We start from the raw sequence: 27817 nt of genomic DNA, 5'->3' as shown, positions 1-27817 counted from the left end.
GACATGTCAAATGGTATATTTTTAAGTTAAGTTTTTTCTGGAATACCCAGGAATTATTCAAATTTCACTTGGTCATTTAGGAAAAAAGGTTGTTCAGTTTTTGTCCAAGTGTATTTAAATAGTGTATTGTAAAATATGTGATTTGATTAGATATTTAATTAATTAATACATTTTCATATATAATACTATAATTGTTATTGATTATTCAAAATTTATTTGTCAAAATGAAAACCTTGTTAGTTTAATAAAGTTTATTAATAAATCTTAACCCATTACTTTTGAACATTACAATACACTAATAAAAAATATATTGCGTAATACTGTACTTTGTCATTAATAGGGTTAAGATTTTAAACGCCGAGATATATGAAATTTATACTCAAAAGAAAAAATAATTAAATGTTTTAAAATTAATAAAATATTATTTTTAACTATTGCTACTCAAATGCATCACACGAAACAATTATATGATGTTTTACATTTTCAAAACTGAACGATCTTCTGTTAAACCTTCATATATTCTTATGTATTAATTAAAACTCTGTTTGACATTGCATCCAAAATGTCTAGTAATGACATATATCATAAAACATGCATTTCGTCAAAAATATGCAAAATAAAAACAGCATTATTCATATCATCATGAGGTGATTTGTGGACATTACTAACAAAAATAATAATTAGAAAAAGCAAAAAAAAAAAAAAAGAAAACAAGTGTTGCATTTAAAATCTAGTCTTAGTCAATTAGTAAATTAGCCAAACATTGATTAAATATTTGTTCCAGTCAAAAATTTTAGTGAACTATTTTAATACCATTAGAAGAACTGTACACAAACAAATATTTTCAGTTGGATTCATTTATTTATATCACTTAGATAAAAACGTTATTATATTACTTATTTCCCAGTAGATATTTTTGGAAATTGATAAACTTATGGCTACTAACTTGGCCTTGTCAAGTTAAATTGATTTTTTAATTATAGTTATAAATTTTTAATTAAATCGCATACATGGTTTATCATAATATCTAATTATAGTAATATGAATTTGTATATTATACTAAATGTTATTTACAATAAAAATAATAATATATTTCATTGGAAGTTCATTATAATTTAAATATCTTGGAAAAGAATAACTTCAATACATATTATGTAATATATTTGTTAAGTAAATGGCCAAATTTAAATCATAAGTACATTCAAAATTATAGATAAAACATTAGACTTCTAACTTATATAATATAATATTACTTATTACTTTTCATTGTCTATTATTTTAATATTTAAAATTATACTTTTAATGTTCAAAATAATAAAATTGTTAATAATTTTCATTGCACATAAAATCATCTTGTACAAAAATGGTATAATTATATTCTTAAAAATAATAATAACAGTAATAAGTAGGGTAACATTAATTGTTTTAAATATGTAATTTAACCAAAAAGGTAAAAAGGTACCTATATACAATTAAGTATACATTTTAAATCATAAAGTGAAAGACAAAAATACATTTTTTTTTTATATAAAATTATATTATATGTACATATAATTAATAATTTAATCAAAGAGTATAATTTACATGTCAATAAATAATATTGGTATCTATTTAGTATTTTATATTAATTTATAACAAATAATAAATTTATCCAATTAAAACATAATTTCAATAACAATTTTTTTTATCACATGTTTTTTTTGTTTTTTGTCTATGAGACATTGATAAGTTAAAAAGACATTTTCTTGTATACAATGAATTAGTAATGCTACGAAAAAACATAAATAACAATAATATTGAGTACATGTAAATGAAAATAATTAATAATTACTACGAAAACTGTTTACTTATAGAAAAGTTTATGTTTAATTATAAAGGCTTGTCCGAGTTTAAACAACCTTATAATTATTATTGTATAAAATAAAATAAATATACACTAATAAATACATATTGAAAAAAAAAAATTAAAAAAATAATAAATATTGAGTTAATACATTTAACAAATTCTGTTTGAATTTAGAAACATATATACACACGTATACATAATATATATATATTTTATCAATGATGATTTGTATTACTATTTAATTCCAGTCATATACATTTACATACTATGATAATTTTAGATTATTTTAATTTGTGTAAACTATTCGATAGTCACTTGATTAGTACTCATTTTTTGGATTATTAATTACAATAAATATCAAAGAAAAAATATTTTTTCTTTAAAATGTATGATAATTAAAAATACAAATGTAGACAATTTGAAAATAAATAAATAATAATTAAATATATAATATTGTTCACAGCAAACAAAAATCTAGAATAGAAGGTCACAATTCTTCCATCAGATGTACATAACAATAATAGTAACTAGATAATGTTGCCCACCATGTGCTTCTCGTGTAATCTGAATTACAAAACATATATACATATATTAATGTTATTATAACCATGTAATATACATGGTTATAATAACTAACAATTAGAGTGTAAAAAAATCATATTAAAGTGTTAAATCTGAAGAATTTTTTGGCCAATAAACATGTAGTTATTACTTTTATAGCTGTGAATAAATTATATGAAATAATTCAAAACATGGATTACATAAAGTTACTTTAATTTTATTCATTATATAAAAAAAAAAAACGAAGGCCCCAACAAAATATTAACAATTAGTATGTTTTTCAAGGAATTTAAGATAACCAATTCATGATATTTACAGAATCTAAAACTGTTACTTTAATTAATTTCATACAAATAGGCTGATCTTTCTCAGAAGAATTTTTTATTTAATGAACAAATCTATAGGCGTTTATTATCATTATTATTTTTTTCAGTTTGATAATCATCAATTATTTACTTTGTTAGTTAAAAATTAAGTAAATGTGGTCTTTCTTTAAATAATTTAATACTATTGCATGGATTTTTTTTTAATACAATTAAAAAAATTATAACACATAAAAAAATTAAGTAATTGAATAGCATAAAAAAAATAATAGTTAAACGCTAGAATAAACAAAAAATAATGCAACATGGCTTCAGAGAAAAATATACTTTGAGGGCTTTTAAAATAAAATTGTTATTACAATACCATAATAAAAGTCAAATACTATTTGATACTTGAAACTAACTCTTCATTATGAAGTATATTAACTATAATCATAATATATTCTGAAAAGTAAAATTAAGTTAAATACCTTATATAACATTCGAGATAGAGAAGGTTTTGAGCTTATTTGAAATTTTAATGTTATCTTATACGATTTTGAAATAATATAGCTCTAAACAGTAAATTTTGATAATAATACAATACTGACAATACTCGGAATGAAAGTATATCAAATGGTAGACAAAAACTGGTAAAGTTTACAAATGTTTGTTACACAATTAATAGTTCTAATGTGACTGAAAAGAGCTAGTGGTGGCAATTTTGGTGCAAGACAATAAACAATAAAACAATAAACTCATCAATTGATTTATTATTAATATAAAATACCTCTTTCATATATTATATCACATTGTTATTATTGAATAAATCAAGCTAATGAAACACTGCATGTGAAACATTTAAACTCAAGTCAATAAAATCTATCTTCCTACTTCCTCAAGATATAACATTCATCAAGCCACCCACATTATTATTCATCTATTAATTAGTCTTCACTCACACAGCTACATTCATACTATGAATACATGTTGAATACAGGTGACTATAGGCCGCCAAATGTATAGCCTATTGCAGAGCAGCGATATACTCTTATTATGAATAGGGTCTATATTTTGTCTTCTTTTTTGATACAGTTAATTGTAGTGATTTTTTTTTTTTTGTAATATTATCATTTTGAAATAATGACATAATATATTTAACTACACTTAAACCTAAGAGAGAGGGGGAGAATCATAAATAATATTAGTTATATACTTGCTAGTTGTCTGGTGTTAAGTGCAATCTTTTTGACACATGCAACAACATTCCATCATTATTCATTATTATAGCTTGATATTTGTTACGTCATCTTGACTGCTATTATTTTAATAAAAAATAAAAAAATATAATTAAACTAAAATATTATAGTGTAATTTAAGGTAAAGACTGAATAATAAAAATTTATCAAACATATAATACAATCAATACTTAATAATAAATCTCAAAGTTCACACATGCAGATAAGAAACAACAATTATAACAAGAAGTGTAATGTATCATTTTTAATAAGATTTTAAAATTTTTTAACTTAACACTTAATTTACAGTGTTATATATATATTTTTATTATTTAATAACAAATTTTAATCTTAAATTAATAAAATTAACTATTGACATTTGTAATTAATATAGTTTTAATTACATATTTGTTAAATAATTATTTCTGATAAATGTATTACACATCAATAGGTTAACTGTCATAGACAAATGAACTGATGGCAAATTATTTAACAAATAGAAAAAAAAATATTACTTAAACAGTATTACTAAATAAAAGTTTATAATATTATGTAATCTACTAAGTTTTTAATTGATCATTAAATATATGTTAAAAAAAAAAAACTGAAATATAATTTATAATTTGTAAAAACCTTAGTCTGGCTAGATTATTTTAATAAATTATATAAAGAAAGTATCATATCTGTATAGTATGTTAACTCTATCTTACTGTTATTTTTAATATTACTAATTTGACTAATTGATTACTATCAAATTAAAAGGTAAGAATATTACCCAGGGTTTCAGGGCCTTTTTTTGTGTTTAAAAATTTATGTATAAGTAAGACAGAGTTAACACATTTAGAAACAACTTCCTCATAATTTTTAGAAGAAAATAAAAATTAATAATGTATATTGGATAAAAATTAAATACTTAGATGACTATTTTATAACTTAAAATTGTTATAAATACCTTGGTGGTGAAAAATTTGTTTGTTGATGTTGAGAAAAAGTGTTGCCAATTTGTGGACCAATAAATCGAATAACAAACTGAAATTTATTTTAAAATTAATTATTGAACAATGCATGGGCCACATGACATGTGAACTAAATTTAATATGTTTAATACATGATCACTAAAATAATAATGCTTACTGGATTTCTACGTAGCACACTACAATCATCCAGCATACTGATAACAAGATGTACTGTAAGATAAGCGCACATCAATAAATAAATTACACTGTATACCATAACTCCAATTATTAAAGCCAAATTGTAATTGAAATTAGTGATTGTGTGATAGATAACAAAGTATATATTTATACTTATTATAATAGCAGACAAAATGATTGTTATTAAAATATTTCCCCTGAAAATAAATACAGTTAAATTTCAAATGACTTATTAAGTGTATTTTCATTTAAATTATATTTACAATCCATTGGTAAACTCTCCCATAATTCTAGGATTACTAGTGAATGCAATTACTGGAAGTGTAGCAAATGGTAGTTGTAAGCTCATTACTGCATTCAATAGGTCGTTCATACCAGTCAGATCATTAATATTACTAAAAAATGCCACATAAAATGTGGGTGCAATAGCAACCAGTCGAGTAAACCCAACTCTTTTCCATCGGCTCCATTGAAGATTTAAAAACCCCTAAAATTTATACTATATGTTTATTATGAATATTCAATATTAATATATTAATTGACACTACATACTTCCATTACAAATTGACCAGCATAACATCCAGTCATTGTACTACTTTGACCGGCAGCTAAAATACCAATTGCCCAAATGTACATAGCACCTATGCCAAATTGACACCCAAGGAATACTCCACCTTTGTATATATCAACTTCTACTAATGAAGTATCATTCTAATAAAATTTGAATTATTCATTAATTAATTAATAGTTCATACATATATTTTAATTATATTGAATAATGACTCACTGTAAAAATATCTGAATAAGTATTATTGTTTTTGGTACAGATCTCCAACTATATGTAAAAAATTAAATAATTAAAATTATTATTAAGAAATAAAAATAAAATATTTGGCTTACCACATCACTATTTGTCTTATCGTATAATCCATGAGCAAAAACTGATACAACACATACGTTGATCACAAATGATACAAATAAAGCAATAGAAGATTCAATAAAAAAATAATAATTGGCTTCTTGTAATTTGTCTTTTTTTGTTCTGTCAACTTCCCTAGACTAAATAGTAAATACAAATTTTAGATTTAAAGATGTAATATTAACCAAGCAATATGTAAAAGATAGTATACAAATGTACAAAATATCATCAACTTCATTTTTAAGAATTACTATCAAAGATTAATACTACTACATTTACATTTCTTAGTAATTTATTAATTTTATTGGTTTGATACTAGAAAGCTTTACATTTTTTTTAAGATTTAACTGTTTCTCAGTAAAATAGTTTTATTAATTTATTATTTTATTTAAACATTAATTACATAATATGACTGTATGAAATGGATAATTGAATGAAACTATATTAAATATGACATATATAATTAGTGATTACTATTAATTTATTACCTTGACTAGGCCTGAATGTAAGTATAGATTATGTGGCATTATGATTGCTCCAATAATTCCAACAGCCTGAAGAAGAGCAGATTCCTGACAATTTGAACACCATGGGGTAACTAATCCTTTAGCCATATCTTTTATATCGGGTTGAACAATTGCAAACTAGAAAAAAACAATAAACTAAGTATACATAAATAAATTTAAGGTTAAAAATAATCATTATAAGAATAATTTGATGATATATTTAATACCTCATATCCAAATGACAATGCCATTATAACAATGAATAGACCAAACACTAGTTCTAATTTTCGAAGTCCATACTTGTCCAGCATCAAAAAAGATAAAGTATCAATGACAGTGATCAGCACTCCTATCCAAAGTGGTATCCTAAATTAATTGTTATATTTTTTTTTCTGATTATTATACTGATTCCAAATTTTAGTTAAGGATAAGAAATAGTATAAACTGCAGATTCAGTACAGGAAATTAAAAAATTTTAAAATGGTTTCAAGGAAATTAACAAAACATAATTTTTATAAAATGAATACCTAATATTTCTTAAATGTTAAGTTATTTTAATTTATGAAATGTATAATAAATGAATGTTTATTATGTATTTATAGTTTATATTATCTACTTTATTGTTGGTATAAATTGTTTTTTTAACCATAACACAGTTAAAATATTTATTTTGTGCACAGATTATTTGGAAATTGTAATGATAGTAATTAAATTGTACCCATATATAAATAAGTAATTCAATATTATTGTCAATAACTACAGTATTAAAAGTAAAAGTAAAATATATAAATATTATTATTATCAAAGTACATAATAAATACAGTTTTTTAATTAACGATTCTTGTCTGAATCAATAAATAGGTTTAAACAAAATTGCTATAAAGTTCATTGCCACTATATTATGTATTATAATCATACAATAGTATTATAGAAATATCAATAAAGTTAAACGTATTTTTTTAGTTTTTAGTATATATAATTTTAAGTTTTTTATTAGTATCTTCAGGGCCTAAAATTAGGGTATTTTGCTACTGCACACCTATAATTCCAAAACATTTTTAAATAATAAATATAGACTTAGTAATATACATGTCACATATAACTTTGTAACATAATTGTTTTTGGTATTTATTAATAATTAGTTATAATAAATACAATCTAATTTACTATTCTATAAAAGTTCTCAATAGTTGATACCTATATAACTACACATTTTAAAATTAAAAACAAAATAACTTTGGTTAAAATACAAAAAGTAATGCACATTTTTAAATTTGCTACTGCATATAGTGTGTGCTACTGCACACAATTTTAGGCCCTGAGTACCTTAGAATTATAAAAAGTATAAAAATAATTATTAAGTACTAAAATGTATCGTATTTCTTTTAAAAATATTCTATAGGCAAATTATTGAATGAATGAGGTGAATAAATATTAGTTTTAAATTTAATAAATTAAACTTATATTGTGTAAATTACTTCTTATAATCAGCATAGGAAAATTTGAAAATCTGAAATGTGGTGCACATAAAGACTGCTAGTTGTTTATCCTCTATCATTTTATATGTAGGTATACAATATTATGTTTTAATACAACATGATAATACATAACTTTGTAACTTTAGGGCTTAAAATGATGCAGGTTAACTAATTGGTGACTTATTATTTAGTAGGTTTTCCATTAAAGTACATTTTAGAACAAATTTTATGCTTACAATTTGTTACTCAGTAAATAAATCGCAATTGAAGTACCGATAACTTCTTGCATATCTGAACCAATGATAGCAACTTCCATCATTAGCCAAACAAATAGTCTTGGAGCTTTTCTGTACTGGCGATAACACATGTCAGCTAAATGAAGACCAGTAACAACACCTAAGCGAGCTGATAGCCGTTGCATTACCAAACCCAAAATGGTAGCACTCATTAACACCCATAATAACTATAATGAAATAATTTATACTAACAATTAATAAACAATAATATTTAAAATAAATTCATAATGTGAACAAATACTAGAGGTATCTACTATGCGATTTTATAAAGTTTATTATATGTACCTTGTACCTGGCAGTCGTTCCAGACTGTAAGTCTGATTCTATGTTACCTGGATCGAGGTAGGCAATACTCATTAAAAATCCAGGCCCTGTAAATGCCCATAGTTTTCGAAAACTAAATCCCGTCTACAAAATAAAAATAATTCATTGTACCTAAATTCTTATAAGGGATTCTGTATGGTAAAATAAAAATTATTTTATTTCAGTGACATACCGAGCTTGATTCAGGGATATGAACTCTCTCTTCTTTATCTTTTCTCGACAGGCCTGTAGTTTCAGTCGGCCTCGGATGTGGCTCATCCATTGTGGGCTACAAAAAATACCATATACATAATATTTATTAGTAAGCATGGTCAAGGGTATCGCCCTAGGGCGTCATTCTCACCACTAAACAATAATCAGACATGGTTATTTAATATTTTGTCATCATCCGGTGTAAGAAAAATGAAAAATGAAAATTGTGAATAAAAACAACGTTAATACTCCGTTCCTAACCGAAACTCAGTAAAAGTAAACCGAACGACCAAACAATGGGCTGGTTGAAAAAATGTTTAAAAAGATATATTTTTTTTTTAACGATCGACACCGGAGAGGGGACAAATGATATAAGAATAAAGACCGATTATAATTTATTATAATGATTCCACTCCAACAATTACATTGACGAATTGACGAATTGTGACAGATAAGATAGTGAGTAAATAATAAGGAAAAAAAATATACATATATAATATTTACTTATACTAATTAAATTCACTTTATTGCCGTCATTCGGTGCCACACTACCACACTAGCACCGCACAAATTTAATATCGTACTATATCGTATGACAATATTACAGTATCGTACGCACACGTCGCACAGAAGTATGGCTTTAGCGTAATGCACTAATGCCTTCTGTACACTCAGTAGTCAGTACTACAGTGTACGCACGTACGTCGTGATTTTTTTTTTTTTTTTGAATTTACTCTTATTTTGATTATTTGATCATTGTGCAGTAGCAGCACTCGAGACATAACCTTACAGTGTGCGCGCGCACCTAACACGTGTATGCGGCGTATTTCCATTGATATCGTGACGTGTGTACGTGTCCCCCTCAATGGCCTTCGTCGGATAGAAATTAACTTCTCCACTCTTTGGAGTTGTGAAGTGTCCGAGTGTTCTATAAATTAAATGAATTAGACATGGTCACACGGCGGACAAGACCGTCAAACTGGATATTAAATAATAATAATAATAATAATTATTATTATTATTAATTTCGATTACTATTAAGTCGCGAAATGTTTTACGTCATTACGTCTAGTAAAGTGGGGTAGGTAATGGGTAATCTTTCAAATGGACAGAGCCGTGCCGTTAAAATTTAGCGCCCTTTAAATTAAAAATATTAGCCCCCTAATATTCTAAAAAAAATTTTTTCGGCGCCCCTTTAAACAGTTTGAACCATGCGCCCGGGGCGCATGCCTCCTAGGCTCCCCCACGGTACGGCTCTGCAAATGGATAAAATATATTATGATATTATTACGGTTATATGGGTCATTAATCTTTACAAATTGGACGTGGCTTAACTACATGTCTAATGTCTATTTCATGTATATTATAATATTTTGATGTATGGGTGTACGTCTGCAGTAGGAAAAATGACAATAATAATTAGCGATCGAGTTTTTTTCGTCATCCTACATTCTTCACGATTCGGTTACCTGTGTTTTAACTTTTCTTTATTTTTTTCAAATTTGCTATAAAATATTTAAATAAATATTATTAAAATCATACATCGTATTATATGTTTATTCAATTATTGAATTATTCATAGTAAAGTGTCATCATTGCAGATGACTTTTTTACTTAAATTTTGTATTTTCATGTTATCTGTCTCATATCTCATATGTCTACTCACTTTACTGAAATAAATTGGTTAGTTTTATATTAAAATAAAAAATGTATTTTATTCACAATTAATATAAATAATATATTATATTATCTATCTGTGATTTTATTTTACTTCAATTTTATTTTTTTACGTGTAGGTAATAGTGTTCTGCAGAATGCGTTATCATTATTCACCATATTTCAATAATTTATTGTTCATATTTGAAAAGGGTAGGTACCTACTTGTAATTGCCTTATATGAGTACTTATCATAAATATGTATCATAATAGATACGTACCACGTACCTATCTATTAGCACGAATAGCTAAAATGTTCGAGGCCCCTAACAACATGGGTATTGATTTGAATAGTATAATATAGATTCAATATTGGATCTTAGGAAGATTTTCATGTTTGTATATATTTGGTATAGGTTTAATAAATTATTGAGATTACAGTTTACATTTTGGAAGGGATTAAGCCCTTCAAGATGATGCCACACCCACTTGTTGTCTCCGTCTTACAAAGGTACAATATGACAAATTTTCGTTCAGTAGAACTAATCTTGTGAAGTTAGCTTTAATATTAAAGTGAATTGACCTTATAATAAAACTTAAAGTTAAGACATTACCAATGTTTATACTTTGAATTCTATTGATAGGTATTTTAGTTTTCAAGCAAGTTTTGAGCATTTTGAAATTTAAATTTTTTACATAATACCTAACTAATAACTTATTTAATAAGTTATATACATTAACATATCATACAATATAATATACAAACACGGATAATGTTTTTAGCTTTATGTTTGATAATAGGTCATTTCACTCAATTAATTAAAACGAAAAACACAACATTGATTATGCTACGTCGTGCACATAGAAATACGAGTACCTATAAAGATATGCCTGTACGTGTCATCTATTAGAATATTATTTTTTTTAAATTTATCAATGTATTATTTCTATTTTAACTATAAATAAAAAAAAAAATTCGATAATAATGTTATGTTTATACATGATAGGTATTATATAAAAATAAATAACATATATACAATGTACACAATGTTCTTTGTAAATTTTAGTTATGTCTTATGTGTATCTTATTATAACCAATTATCGTATAATAATATATACTTAACCCACTAATACCTAACACTCGAATACATATTAGTATATTAGGTACATATTATTATAGATGGGGCCATGGACGGTGGGAAGGAATGGCGCAAGGGAGTGCGAAGTTTTTTACTATTTGGTTCAATCATTACAAGGAATGCTAAGACATTAGACAGCTTTTAATCGAAGAGACTTTGATCACTAACTAACTAGTTAAATGTTTATGTGAAAATATTTATACAGCTAAATAAACGGGAAAACGATCAAATAAACGTAATTAAATAAAACAGTAGGCAAATATGTCCATTATATTACGATTTAGAATTCAATATCAGTATAATAGTATAAATACGTACGTTAAAATATCTCGAATATCCGAAAGTTACCGCTAGGTACTTATTATCCAAAAAAGTATTAATTTTTGCAAAATAATAAATATTTATAATATAGGTAAAATATTATTTAGGTATTTAATTGAAAAAATATTTCTTTATACTTGGTAGGAGCTAGTAAGTACTATCTATTGTACACTATCTATTATACTTAGTCTTAAGTAGATTTGTATTTAAAATAAATAATTTCAATGGTTAAAAGTTAAAATTATACCAAATTATATTCGTGTAATAACTTAAATATTAGGTACAAAAATATTTTATTTAAATCAAATATATAATTTTGGGTTTTATTGATTTATTTACTGTATCTACAATTAATTTAATAGTACATTTAGAATTCTGCACATATTTATTCCTAGTATTTTGTTTGAGTGTTGACAAGTTGATTAACGAATAACGTTGATTGCAATATTATATTGTTCAATTTCTAATTCAATATTTAAAGTAATCGTGTAGTACTAACTGACACAGAGGTGAATAAAACTATACACGAGTTATTATAATTTACTATACTCGTTTAAAACTCGATTTTTATATGTTAATATGTTATATCAATATTTTTAAAAAATATTTTGTCAAAACTTTTGTCGTTTAAAAAAATAAAAATATGTAACAAAAATTGTAAAAATATATATTTTATTTCAAAATCATTGTTTTGTTATGATTTAAAATGAAAAATGTTAGTTATATAATATTTTAAAAACCATTGATACTGTTGGAGATAATAAATGTTGAAAAAAAATGATAAATAACCATTATTATTAATAATAATAGTAGTATAAATTATGAAAAGAAACATCTGTAGAATATTGTTTATTTTTACCTAATACTATAATTCATACAATTATTGTCAATTTTTCACGATTTTGTTAGATATTATTTTATTTAGACTACAGAGTGAAGATACTTACATAATATTTTGTAAGGTAGGTATTCACTATATAATATATTAATATTATATATGTGTCGGAAAAATATCAATGTACAAAATAACTGGTAATCGCCAGGTTAGCTACCTACAATAGTTTTAATTAAAAATAAAAAACAGTGTAAAATCTAAGTATAACAAAAATTGTCGACTGTTATTTTATGACAACCACTGTACCTACATATTTATTTAATTGAACAAAAATAATTATTTGTTTAAGATTGTATCTAATAACTAATAAGAAAAATATCTTAACAAAATTAGTTTTATTATTAATACATTCAAAATAATTATCAAAAGTAAAATTAATGTATTCTTTAATTGTTATTTTAAAAAATAAGTTAACGAAAATGTAATCATATTATAACTCAGAATAGTGAAAACGTTTTGCAGTAATAATTATGTTTAGTTTATTTGTTTTTTAATATTAACCTGCATAGTTATAATTTCTTAAGCTAAATTATATTTTTTGTAGTTAATAGTTAGTAGTAGTAACCCATTAAATGTAACATATAGATATTATAATATGACTATACGAAATAGGTACCTCTTTTTTCATTAGAATGTTTTTTGTAATCTTTAAGCATTAACTATTAATAACATGTAATTGAGTTGTGCTTAAAATAATTTTCTATAAATAATTAATCTTTAGTACAGTTATTTGTTTTATTTAAATTTTTCAATGTTCAATATCACTTTTAGTTTCATGTGTGTAGCACTAGGTATATTATGTCTGTTTAGGTTATAGGTAGAGAGCCTAGATAGGCTCTAATTATAGATATAGATACTAATATGAGGCTAGAAAAAGTTTACAAATTAGATTATGTATTAAAAGTATAATTTTTTAAATATTTAATTAAACACTTATTAATAATTATACTACCTATTAAATAAAACGTTCAAAGCTGTATATTATGCAATTAAATAAATACAAAAATGTTCTAACATTTTTTATGCTTTTAGTTATTTATAGATGAAGTGTGTGTAACAATATCACATAATATTTACCTGCTTAGAAAACACGACTATAAATAATGATATAATTACTATTAATTTTATAATTAATGTTTTTATTGGGATCTAAATATTGGATAAATATTTGGGTTTAAGTGATTAAGATAATAAGTAAAATGAGAATTACATTACATATTTTTTAAAACAACCTTAAAATATTTAGGATAAACTTAGTATAATTATTAGCTATTTTATGACTTAACTGTTTACGTATGAGTAACAATGTTATTTATTATTATTATAGTATTTTGTACATGTTTAATAATAACTGATTTTTTTAATTGATTTTGATTGTGTTAATAAATGTCAAGTTATATATTTATAATTTATATAATTACTAGAGTACACGGCATATATTTTATACACCTAATCATGGTGAATTTATTTTATATTGTTAATGATATTAAAGTAGGTAGCTACATAATAATAAAAAAATATAAATAAATATATTTTTAAATAATATCCGTTAATTATACAATGTAAATAATTTAATTTATTTTTTTATTAATTGTCTACGATACAAAAATTAGAAGTTGCACTTTTCAATAATATTCTTATGTTCACACATTTGAATTATTTAAATATAAATATTCAAAAATTTAATAAACTGCATTACTGAAGTCTGCATTAAATTGTAATAATCTATTATTTGAGATTCTGAGTAGATTCAGTTGTGTTTGCAATTATCTGTGCATTTTAGAGAAACTTAAAAGAGAAGTGTACACTTCTCTATAGATCCATTATAGGTATAGGTAGATTGGAGATTGTACTTTGTACCACTTTGGGATATTATTGATGTAGGTACTTAAAAAAATAGTTTTAAAGTAATAGATAATAAAAAGTATTTTCATTCAGTATTATATGGAAATATGAAGAAAAATGAGTTCAAAGTATTTACAGTTTCCACTGTCAAGTCTATAAAAAAAAAAATAACACTACTTGACCGATGTACACAACACATCAAGAGAAAAGAATATATAGGAGTTATGCGCAAATAGGGTACATACTCTAACATATTTCTAACACACTCGCGTGTTGGGATAATGATACTCAACAAGAGATTGGTTAAAAATTTAAATGGATTTTCCCTGTAGAGTGTCATTACTCTAGCCATTACAGTACGGTATTATAATAAACCAAAAAATAATTGATTTTTAATTATTTATATAAGGTACTAAATTTGGTTCTAGTCTTAAGCACCCACTCAAAATAATTACAATTCTGTAATTTTTTCTTGATTTTATCATTTACTATATTTTTGTTTTACATTAAATAAAATATTGTAAATTGATAATAATATTATATTATATTTAGTAGAATAATATTATAATATTATTGATTGTAGAAATTGACGAAAGTTTATTTTTTCGACGTAAAAATAAGATTGGTTACGTGAATATTTGGAGGTATTTGTCATCCAACAAACAATATATGTTTTGTAATTACTAATTACTTATTAGTATTCCTATTTATATATTTATATATTACTATTTAGTAATATATTTATTTAAATTAGTAAGTAATAGTAATTAAAAACAAACTGATGTTAATAATAAACCAAAATATATACGTAATACGTCCAGGATTGATAATTATGTCCACGGGCGGTGTACACTCTTTCACTATCTTTGGAAAATTCTGTGCAGTACATCACAGATTATGTCTGATTATTGGAGTCTGGACTCTGGAGAGCTTAAAATTATTTAAATAATTTACTGCAAATGTCAATTGTATTTTGTAGTTATAAAATAAACCGATAAGATATTATATAACATTATATATTATTGTTAATTTACGTAGTATAAAAAACTATAAAAATGGTTAGGCAATGTTAATTGAAAGCGAGTGGAACTCACATGTCACATTTATGTTTCTATCAAAAGAGGGGGAATTTTTAAAAAATTTCATCATTTCATCTATTTACTATTTAATAGTTTTCAATGTTATTTAAAACCAGTTTTAATTTTTATAAAGTATTTGAGTCCATTTGAGTCCAAACCCATTTATCTTAGACCATTTGCGCTCCAAATCATAGCCCATATGTGCCCGATTAAGATCAGGTGAAATTCGTGCAACGTTACCATTTATAAAAATTAAAATCTGGAGTATTCATCCGAATTTTCTGATTACATAATTAATAATTATTTTATTAAAGGATGTTCATTTTTACCATCAATTTGGGCTGAATCATATCATAAACACTTTAACTTTCAATTTATTAATTAACTAGTGTTATTAAAAATTAAAAATTAATACAAGTGGAATCATATTTAAAAATAAATGTGCTCAAAAAGTGTAAAATAAAACCTACACGCAAAGCCCAAGAACAAATACAATTTTCTTATGAAGCGTGGAATGAGTACAAAGAAAAACATTTAAATAGAGTAGAATACTTAAAAAAAAATTGTATTATTGAAATTCTTATATTTATTGACTAATGTTTATTATTAATTTTGATTTTACGTATGACTTTACTTTTTTAGACGATTTTATTAAACGATAACTGACGACCAATATGTATTATTTATTTTGGTTCTATATAAATTTAATTTAATGCATTGTTAATAATATTTAAAATTTAGATATATCTTTTTAGTTTATAAGTTTTCTATTTTTCATTATATTAACATAAAAATGCTTAAAAATAATAGTTCAGTTGGTAAAAGTGTTAAATTATTTGAATGGGTCTATAAAATGTATATATATTTTTTAAAGTATTTGTAGTTGTATTTGAATACTTTTATTAGACTGCCTTAAATCATTAATGTTAATGTCAGTAAAAAAATATGTGGACATTAAAGAGTTTATTGAAATACTTGCAAATGCTTTAAATAAATTAAAAAAAAACTCATGTACCTATTAATAGTAGTATAAAGTATTCATTATCTTAACGTTGATATATTTTTTTTGAAAATGTCAATGTGTGTAAAAAAATTCATTATACACATATAATTTTTAAAGTCCTCACGATTTATTTTTATAAATCATAATAAAATAATTCGTTATTCATCGTTAAATTACGTAATTTTGTCTAAAATTAAACTACAAATATATATTTGTAAAAAATAATTGTGGTTGTATATTTTTTTAGATTTTTTAGTCCCAATATGAACTATTTATGAGGAAAAATGTATTGCATTTTCATTACTTAGTTATAAAAATTGATGATATTATATACAATTTATCCGTTCTTATAAAATTATTGAAATTTTAACACAATTTTTTATTGACATAAAATATTAAAAAAAATAATCGAAAATTTCAATTGTCTATAAATAAATAAAAAGATAAAGTTGTTTGAAAATTATACCGTACGTTTAAAATAATAATAAATTTGACAAAATAAATAAATCAATTTAATAAAAAACTGGTTTAGCATAAAAGTTTCGGGTTTTTAAAAAAAAATTTGGTTGTTTTTTTCCGAATAAAAATAAAACTATTGGATATTTTCTAAGTACAAAATTAATCAAATTTTCTATTATAAACTACCCTAGAGTTGAAAATTAAAGCATTTTTACTGTCCCGAAAGGTGATGATGCAAAAATGAAGCACATAATTGTAAAATCAATACATTAAATTTATCGTTTCGCTTAAAATCTAAAATTACCAAAAATTGATTGATTGTATAATAATAATAATAAATATAATAGTCGTACCATAAAAAATATTCTTTAAGAAAAGTCCGTGTAAATAAATAATAAATAATATAGATATACTCACTTACTTAATAATTGAATTATGTATAGTTAGTTATTTATTTTAAGAGTTATATATACATATATAAGATATAAAAACAATAGACTTAATAATATGATATAATAAAATGTACCTACTTTATTATAATTTATACTATAGGTGGTAGGAAATATTTTTTGTAAATTAACCTTTTATGTTATTAATTAAGAATAAACTTAATCGGTATACTAGAAATGTATAATATAAGTTGTTGTAGTTATAACACTGTAGTGACTTAATATCTGGATAATACAATGATTTTTGTTGAATATATACTATATGTATATACCTATAACAATTAAGAGATAAGTATAATCATAAAAGTATAAGTACCTAGTTTAAAAGTATTTGTCATATGTTTAAGAGGTTAATGTCACACACCTATATCGAAGACGCTCTCGGATTTTCAATTATTATCTTTATCGTTGTAGCTAACCATAGTATTGAGTAATGTATGTTATTATTAAAATCTAGTACTTATTATTTTTATAGCACTTTCATTAAAATTCATGCATATAATAATATTGATAATATGCACTATAACAGATGGTCAATTAAAATTATTAATCATATTTCATGAATCATAATATAATATGATCTATATAGTTTCACCTATAGTTAATTGTATGTAATGTATTTTGTGCCTATTAAAGCTTATTATAAGATGCATGCAGTGAACTTATAAGTGTTGTTTACGATGCCGCAAAGGCGAGCAGAATTTTCTTACCATCCGAATCGCTTACTAGCTTTCGGTGAAACTTTCCTCAATGCGTATGAAAAATTACTAAAAATTATAGAAGGGCATAATAATATTATAACGTGATTATTTTATTACGATTTTTCACTGATTTTACGGAAATGATAGGGGTCTCCTAACTATGGCCGTGAATAAATTTTAATCGGTCCGCGGCCTCTGTAGGGTGGTATATATACGAGAAGATAATATCTAAAATTTAAAAATTAAATATTATATGTGTTAATAGACTTGAATAAAAAAATTTGGAGACCCCTGAACCCTGGTATATGGTACTGTATCTATTTATCCGAGAAACTCAAGAACTACAGTTAAAGACAGTATCTTACTACCAATACCGTTTATTGTATGGTCCGTGTTTAGAATTTCCTTGTTATTCATTAAATAAAATAATATTGTCTTGGTTAAACGATTTCACTAGTCATAGTAATTACGACATTTAAATATTTAATAACCACTTAATTAAATGGAGAAATAATTTAATATTTTTACTATATGGTTACGTGTTATGTATGTTTAACATGGTTTATATATGAAAATAATGACAGTCTAATAGTGCTTTAAAAGCTACCGTTTAAATTGTTTTTACATGTGATTCGGTAAACTTTTTCAATCCCTGATTAATACGTATAATCTTTAGAAAACGTTCGACGCATTTCATTGGAATGGAATCGATGAAATTATAGTAAATTAACAATACTTATTCAGCAACAATAATTATTTCTGTAGAATGCTGTCGCACTGTTCATCAATATTGTATTAGTATTTATTAAGTACACTATCACAGACGACGAAAACGATTTGATCGAGAATGAAACGTGGCGTGATGGATTATGTGGATGAAATACTTGATAACTTAAGACTGACCGACAGAAAACATCAGGAGTCAAGTATTAACCAAATAAATTGGTTGTATCATTTAATGTTACAGATCATCAGGTTGAGGAATAGCGGAATCAATTAATCAAAAGAACAATTGTTAATTGGCTATATTGAAATTAAATTGAGATGGGGATGATAACTTATTTTGGAGAGTTATTGATTCTTGATCTGTTAGGATTGAGTTGATAAGAAGTATTTGGGAGTGTGTATTTTTATTAAAAAAAAAATTGTGCCTATGTATTCTTATAAGTTTTTAATTACTTTGTATTAAATTTCCAAGTATTTTTACTAGGCCAAAAAATTTTTATTGATACTTAAAAAATAAATTCTCAGAAAAATAGCAAAGAGAAAATAGCTAAAAAAATGTCAAAATATTTTGAAAATTTAGCCATGTATTAACAACGATATTATAAACATGTGGTGAAAATTTCAAGTTAGGTTAGGTTAGGTTAAATTTAGTTAAAATTTCAAGTATTTATAGTGATTAGTTTTTGAGTTACAACCATATAAAAAAATCAATTTGGTCGAAAACTGGTTTTGCGTAAAAATTCCCGTTTTTCTGTTACTTTTTTTTTTATTTTGCTCAATTTTTTTGATAAATGTTGGAAAATGTTTACTTTTGACTACCTCTATAATGCACCAATCATATTCACTTTGTCGTCGGAAACCATCCCCAAAGTTTAAAATTTAAGCATTATTTCGACTAGTTATGCTGTAGGTACAGACAAAAAAAAAACACATCATTGTAAAATCAATACATTATTCATCACTCCGTTCAGAATCTAAAAGTAATATATTTTGAAATGGCGAGTGTTGTTTGATAAAATAATCTCCTATATAATTTGTAATAAGTAATGTTATTAATATAAAACTATAGAAGTCTGTGTGCCTAGTGTGACGAAACGATTATATTTGCAAATTGTGAAACTTTTTCATTTCTTAGTTCCGTGGTTCCGTCCTATCACCTGTTTTCTGATGACCGCGACATCACTCGACAGGTGGCATGTCTTATGGTAAAAATGTACATCATAGTCAGGGAGAGTCACCTTAATAATACATTATAATATTATTATCTACTGCAGGTGTCTCATAAGAATATAATATAATAATTGTATTTACGTATGGTTCTAAGCTTTATTATTGTCCGTATATGCCATATGGTATTTACTTATTGTAGTTTATTATGTTATAAAACTCTTAATAGTATTAATTGTATATTATGTATTAATCGATAGATTCCGTTTTCTTATTAGGTAATTACATATTATCTTCTAAGATTATTTTATTGGTCACGTATGCATAATTCCACTTGAATTAGTTATAGACGATTAGGTACTTGAAATACTGTTTACTAAAAGTGGTGTGGTATTATTTTTTTCATAGATTTTTACATAACTTTATGACTATACTTAGCGTTTGTATTATATTACCAAAACACATAGTATTTGTAACTTTAGTTATTTGTTAATTGTTTATCTATCTTTGATTATACTTTTAAAATATTTTGATTACGTAATTAAGTAGGTTCACAAAAAAAAAAAAAATTAGATGATGATTTTTAATCCAAATGAAGATGAAGGGAGTATGTTTAAAAACAGTAAGCTTTTTTCATAATATAAATATATAATTACCATATACCTATACGCAATACCACAGAAGTCGAGTAGTGATGTTTTGAAGAATTTCGACTGACGTTTGTTATCTTTATTTCTTTGACGTCCATAACATAGGTAATTGAGGTAACAGTTAAATTAAAATCAATAAATTACACTTGAAAATGCAGCAAGCTGATAATTGTAAATTTAATTATTTTATAAGTTTATAACTATATGAAAATTAAGTTTTTAGTTCTTGAACAAAGAATGTTTACTATATATTCACAAAGCTATAATAATAATAATAATAATTATGTATAGAGCGAACAATTATTATCCGTACTGCAAAATTTGTGAAAAAAAATGTATTGCTATTTTATATTTTAAAATTTAAAATTAAAATTAATTGTGTTACGTATTTTTAATAATATATATTATATATGTATAATTATTTTATCATACGTTATATTACATAGGTACAGTACATACTACATTAGCTTTATTCTTAATCATATAAAATATTTAAATCCACGTAAAACTTAAGTAGGTATAAAATAGGGTGGTTGAAATAATCGTAACGTTTTTTTCCAATAACTATTTATTTTTTTGATAATTTAATAAAAATTCAAATGAAGTAGGTAAAGAGAAGTACATTTTACACATTAATTTTAAGTTTCTAGTTTCTATTTACATATGATACCTATACACTATCAAAATATAATTAATGATATTAAATTGTTTAATTTAAATATTTGAAAAATAAATGTGTCTAAATTGACAACTAAAATAATAAAAGTCACACATGATAATTATTTGATAATAGGTGTATAAAATATAAAATAAAAATATAATATGTTATACATGTTATTACCTATATTATTTTAAGAAAATTATATTTTTATAAGACCGTAAACAATTATTATATGTGACCAAAACCTTTTGTTGAGAAATATTTTTTTTATTATTAGCCATGTGACTAATGAACATAAATAAAAGTTTCAAATTTTTAATATTACAAATATAACATAAATTTAAGATATTTTATACTTAGCGTAGATGATAGAGAAACTTATAATAATATTGGGGTTTTTTGTTATTGAATAGATCACTGTAAAATATATACGTAAAATTTGAATGCAACAGTAAATCATTGTTTGCAAAAAATAATTCTGAGCGGAGATGATCTATTACCTTACTTCACTAAGTATACTTCATGATATTGCTACTAAAGTAATTTATTTAAGATTGCGAGAAGTGAAGAGACTATATTGTGTATAGACGTATAGTTTATTACAATGAGTATTATAGTGATTTATTTTTACAACTGGTATGGTATGTTAGCAATAATTAAAGAAAAAAAAAATTCTTACTTATATTCAAAAGCCTATTTGCAGTTTTAAATTACTATAATTATTTTGAAAATTTAATTTGGTATAGAAAATTATAGTTTAAGTTGTAGTTGAACGTATCAAGATTTTATGATTAAAATTTTTTAATATTAATAAAATGATAAAAATCGTTTGAAATATTATTATGCGTTTGTTAATCAATATCATCGTATTTTGACTTTCATACTGTAATAAAAACTTAGTATGATTTTATACTAAACTTATTTTTAAAATTTTGTGAAAAATACTTACATAGAGACTTATAATACATTATCAAGACTTAGGTGCTAAACATTAAAATTTTGTGAAATTAAAACTACAAACAACAACTATAAAATAATATTTACACATTTTTGTGATATTGGCGAATTTCATATAAAAATTAAACTTTAAACGCTTAAACAAATAATGAGTGACCACTGACCATGAGAATTTAATTTAAAATTAGTGTAGATAAGCATTTTGAAAAATTGTTAGGTAAATATAGAAAATATTAATTAATAATGTAGTACATTAAAATTGTAGTAAGAAGTTTCAAGTTTCTAAGATTACTATTTTTTGAATTACAACAAAATAAATAAAATTGTTAAAGGCAAGATTGATTTTGACATCAAAAAGATTTGACATTTAATTTTGCACGTAAAATTATCATACGAGAATTATAATTGAGATTTAATTTATACTAAACGTAAATTTAACGTTAAATAGATTATTATTAAATTCATTTTACTAAATAAGTATTATTATTTATTATATATATTTATTATTATCATATGACATACATTGTATTTTATTACAAAAGGTATTAATCAACAATTGATAAAAATAATTATTATAGATTATTTCGTAGTAAAAATTAAATACTTACTATAAGGAGAAACGACAGATTTATTAGAAATGTTAATTATTTTAAACAGTAATCAAACAGACTATATTTCTCTCAAAGTAATAAAAGTTTTAATCTTCATTCACCTAAAATTTTGTCATTATTATCCGATAAAATATTGGTTATTTCCTGTTATTGGCACTACCAAGTAAAAAATCCATACTTCCATATTCAAGATAAATAAAGAAGACATTTTATTTGAAAATTTTTTTTTAACAAAAGTTTAATACAAAATTTTTTAAGTTGGATTAATGGATAAAATAAATTCTGAAATGTTTAAGCTAATTAATAATTATACTAAAAATTATCGCTCTAGATCCATGGCTATATACTATATAGGGGTGTTCAACTGCTCAACTTTTGTGGACTTTTAATCGACTTTTGAGTTGTTTTAGGTTGTTACGATCGACAAAAAAAAGGTCGTTAATAATAAAATATATATAAATATATTTATGTACATTTATTTTTTTAGAATAATATAAGGGAATTTCGATCGATTTAAATTCGTGTAGTGATCTGGTCAAACGTTATCGACTTGTTGGTCACCTCTAATACATAGAACATGTGCCCAAATACTTCTATACTAATAAAATTAGATATACTTACATATGAAAAGGTTTTTAAATCAATTTAGATTGTTGGTCAGTATTGGTAGTACAGTAGAAATCATTTATAATGACGTTCAAGAGACTAAGAAAAATAGGTCATTATAACCAAAATCATGAAAAAAAATTGTAACTTCAATACATACAGAAAAAAAGTAAAGATAAAAACATTTATATGAATGAATTAAATTATTATTTTAGAATTGAATAATTTACAACATTTTGTTAAACAAATATGTTATTTTAAATTGAAGTTTGTACAAAAATCACACTATTTTCCTTCTAGTTCTTCAAAATATAACCAAGAATAACCATCATAATATACGTATAGTCATTATAGCCATTATACAGACGTCATAATAATCTATAGGTACAAATAAATACATGCAATATAAGAGTTTTGCAGGGACTTTCAATCTAAGGTCAATTACACTCAATACGTCGTTACAACCGGTGTCATTATAAACGGTTTCTACTGTAATTATTTTTATTTTTATTATAATATAGACTTTTAATTTTTATGAATTTAATGATATTTTTATATTAAGTATTTAAGTCAAAAGTCTTAAAAGCATAGTACAATAAATAATCTTATAAGTAAAACAATGTCGATAGACCATTGACCAATATTATTATTTTATTGTGTTAAAGTTCAAAATTAAAATTTCAACGTAATTCTCTAAAATTAAGAACATTTAAAAGTTATTTTATAAAATATTAGTCCTAGAAAACTAAAGCAATTCATTATTACTGAAGTTTTTAACCATTATTTTCTTTAAACAATGAAGTATAGACTTTATAATATACATTTGGTATTTTAAAAGTATTTTGAGATTTTTATTCTGGTTCAGAAAGCTTGACAATTTAATTTAAGCAAATTGTTCATTCAGTAATATGAAAATATTGATAAATAAATAATTTTATTTTATAGGTATTTGAAGTTCAAATAATGACTAAATTGGATATTTATAAAAGAAAAATATAAATATTAGTTATTTTATTAAAATAAAAATACATTAATTGTAGAGATTTATTGAAACTTTTTGCCATTACTTTGATGATAATTGTGTATAGGAATTGTAATTTCTAATATGTATAATATATATTTATAGATAAATTTAAAGTTATTTGTACCACAAACCTATTTACACTGTTCTGCAGAACTTGTTTATCAGTATTGACTTATAAGTTAATTACTGCACTTATATATTATAATTCTGTAGGTATTAGTTATGTCTGTCTTGATAATTTTCCTTATAATAAAAGTAATAATATAAATAAACTACCTATGTAGTATAAACACGTTGTTTCCGTTCAGAATCGTTTTCCGTTTGAAATGATCCCTCGTTGAATTTAAATTAAAATCCTATCTATTTTATTAACCTTTGTGTATGGCGATGAATAATTGAATCCTATATATAGAAATCTAACTATCCTGATTTTTTTTCTAAAAATTAATTCATATGTTTATAATTTTGTAAACATAAATATACATACAAATCGTGTTTTATAATTTGTTTAATAGTTATACACTCCAAAAGTGGCTCAAATAAATATGACAAAATACTCCTTTTTAAACTATTATAATATTAACAATATAATTGTCATTCAATAACAATTATTGTTTGGCTATAAAAATAAATAATATACTCACCATTACTCAGATATTAGTTAATGATGTTATATTATTTTAAGTATTTTAACGGTTATGTAATGGGTTAGTTATATATTTATTGTAATTGATCATATTTTTAATAATAAATGTTGACGTACTATATTTTACTTTTTACTATTTTGTAAATAACTACCTATGCAATATTTCTAATCATAATTTATTTATCATACTATTCATATTTGTGATTAACAAATCATGCTATTATATTTAATAAATACTCAAATATCCCTAACAATTAGAAATATAAGCTTAGGCATTCATATTACTTTTGTAGAAAGTAGTGATGTATTATTGAGTAAATTTAAATAAAATAATAAATAATTAAATTAAAATAAAGTTAAAAAAAAATTATTCTGAAAAGTTGAAAATAATGTTAAAGAATTTTATAATAGTTTTAAATTATTTAAAAAAGAGGTAATTAATGATTTATGATTTAGTTATAGGTACATATATTATGGTTATGCACAATTCATGAAATATATGCATATATATATATAATATAATATGAGTATCCCTGCATGCATGTAGGTATTAAATATCAGATTCTGAATAAATATTTCGAATTCAATTGAAAAAAAAATAATATCGTTATTTTAAGTATAAGCAGTTATTCCAACTTTAAATCGTGGTAAAATAAAAGTTACAAGTATTTTTTTATTAATTGTTAATTGCATTTTAGTTTATACAATTTTTTTCATTTTACTGTTGTATAGTATCAAAATGACTTTGACTTATATAAATTTCAGATACAATTATAGATATTTTGCTTAAAAGTTTAACTTGAATTAAAAAATGGATTAGTTATAAATTTCTGTTGTTTATTAACATGTATTTAAACAGTTATAATACTAAAAGTTTCGTTAGTTTTTAAAATAACTTGATTGAAATAAACAAAATCAATATTAAACATCTATTTTGTCTACGAATATATTGTTATATACCTACTAAATAAAAATTGTGAAAAATTTACTACAAATATTAAAACATAGAGTGAAATAAACTAATATTTAAATCTCAAAAGCTCAGTCAATAATAGTAAAAATGATTATTTCATTAGTAAGCTCAACATCAATATTAGTTTGATTATCCTACACACATTAAACATTATGCTAACATAATACAAATTTGTATAATTGAAATTTACATATTTAACATTACATTTGAGTAAAAGTGTTTGTCTTAAAATGTTGTATACTTATTTCATTGCTAATAAAAAGCAGAGTAATTATTAATATCAATAAAATTATGAATCAATTTGACTGTGCTATTAATAAAACAATAACTAAAAACAATCAAATATCTAATAAGTATTTCAGTTGTATATCATTAATAAATGTACCCATATGCATTGATGGGTTTTTAAATCATCAATCTTAATTGATATGACTTTTTATTGAGAATTATTTGAAAACAATTTGATTTTTGAAAATAATCATATTTTTAGTTACTATGATAATATAATTTTAAACTATAATAAAGCAAAAATTAAATTAGGTTAATTTCGAAAAATGTATTAATTATACATAATATTTTACAATTTATAACTTATATTGCTAATGAAAAATTAAACATTTATAATTAAATTTTTACACCGTTTATGTTCATTAATAATATTTATTTTTAATACTAAAATTTTACTATTTAGGTATAGCCAATTAAATTTTTTGAATATGCTTCTATGATACATATATATTTATTTGAAAACCTGATCTACGATTTTTATTTTTATTTCTTAATTTACAAATTATAAAATTAAAAAAAAATCATTTATATAGGTAATAAATACGTGTAAATAGTCACTATTCACAGGAAAAATCGCTTACCTTTATTTTTATATCCATGTGTGATTTAATATTTTCTTCAGGACGAATTTATACTTTATAGATTTGTATACATTATTATAAAACTATATTAATAATAATAACAGTAATAATAAAACAGTTTTTAGTATAAAAAAATGTCAAAGTACAAAGTTGCTCGAAAATTATGTATGGTATTGTACACAACACGTTCAAAACACATTGAATGATACCGATTTAGTGTGAGCTATAACTGCGACAAACCTAGTGAAACGCTTGCAAGGTCGTATGGCGTGTGTTCCTTCTATATGAACCGATCACTATTTTGTGTTAGCTACACAATACAGTTGCACATTACATCCTCCAACATAATAACTGATTTGTTATGCGGATGACAATAGTAAAGGTTGCCGTCAATATAATGTTTAATATTTAAACATGAGAATTGATAAATACGCTTTAACTATAAAATTAGGTTACTCGTATAGGTTTTTATTTAATGAAATATTATTGAATGATTATTACTTTGTTAATTCATGATTATATTGATTCATAGATAAATACTTACGTCCTATAGTTTATTTATTA

The 27817-nt window shown here is 23.4% G+C and overlaps 1 protein-coding gene across 6 annotated transcripts; it reads right to left on the bottom strand.

Annotated features, from left to right (window-relative positions):
• Window positions 1-839: 839 nt before the first annotated feature.
• LOC114126822 (protein Malvolio) lies at window positions 840-27497 on the bottom strand. 6 transcript variants are annotated; one of them, XM_027990845.2, is made up of 14 exons: window positions 27254-27497; window positions 8797-8892; window positions 8586-8708; window positions 8241-8467; window positions 6754-6892; window positions 6509-6664; window positions 6002-6160; window positions 5889-5936; window positions 5654-5812; window positions 5365-5588; window positions 5082-5298; window positions 4900-4976; window positions 3926-4027; window positions 840-2410 (listed from the first exon to the last, which is right to left on the bottom strand). In XM_027990845.2, exons 1-13 carry the CDS (start codon window positions 27269-27271, stop codon window positions 3994-3996), a joined length of 1677 nt encoding a protein of 558 aa, XP_027846646.2. In that variant the 5' UTR covers window positions 27272-27497; the 3' UTR covers window positions 840-2410; window positions 3926-3993. The 6 variants fall into 6 exon arrangements, with proteins under 6 accessions (XP_027846646.2, XP_027846649.2, XP_027846648.2 ...); XM_027990848.2 differs by lacking the exon at window positions 27254-27497 and adding an exon at window positions 17744-17897; XM_027990847.2 differs by lacking the exon at window positions 27254-27497 and adding an exon at window positions 9321-9568.
• Between the last annotated feature and the right edge of the window lie 320 nt (window positions 27498-27817).

The sequence above is a fragment of the Aphis gossypii genome, chromosome 1 (assembly GCF_020184175.1).
Source record: "Aphis gossypii isolate Hap1 chromosome 1, ASM2018417v2, whole genome shotgun sequence".
Classification (NCBI taxonomy): domain Eukaryota; kingdom Metazoa; phylum Arthropoda; class Insecta; order Hemiptera; family Aphididae; genus Aphis; species Aphis gossypii.
Note: the sequence above shows the minus strand (reverse complement) of the source record. Positions and strands in the feature narration are given on the sequence as shown.

Coding starts and splice junctions, on each gene's coding strand:
- LOC114126822 (XM_027990844.2), bottom strand. CDS start 8,988: ATGTCTGATTATTGTTTAGTG. Junction 8,893..8,967: donor TGTCTGATTATTGTTTAGTG/GTGAGAATGACG, acceptor TATTTTTTGTAG/CCCACAATGGATGAGCCACA. Junction 5,813..5,888: donor CTTATTCAGATATTTTTACA/GTGAGTCATTAT, acceptor AAATTTTATTAG/AATGATACTTCATTAGTAGA.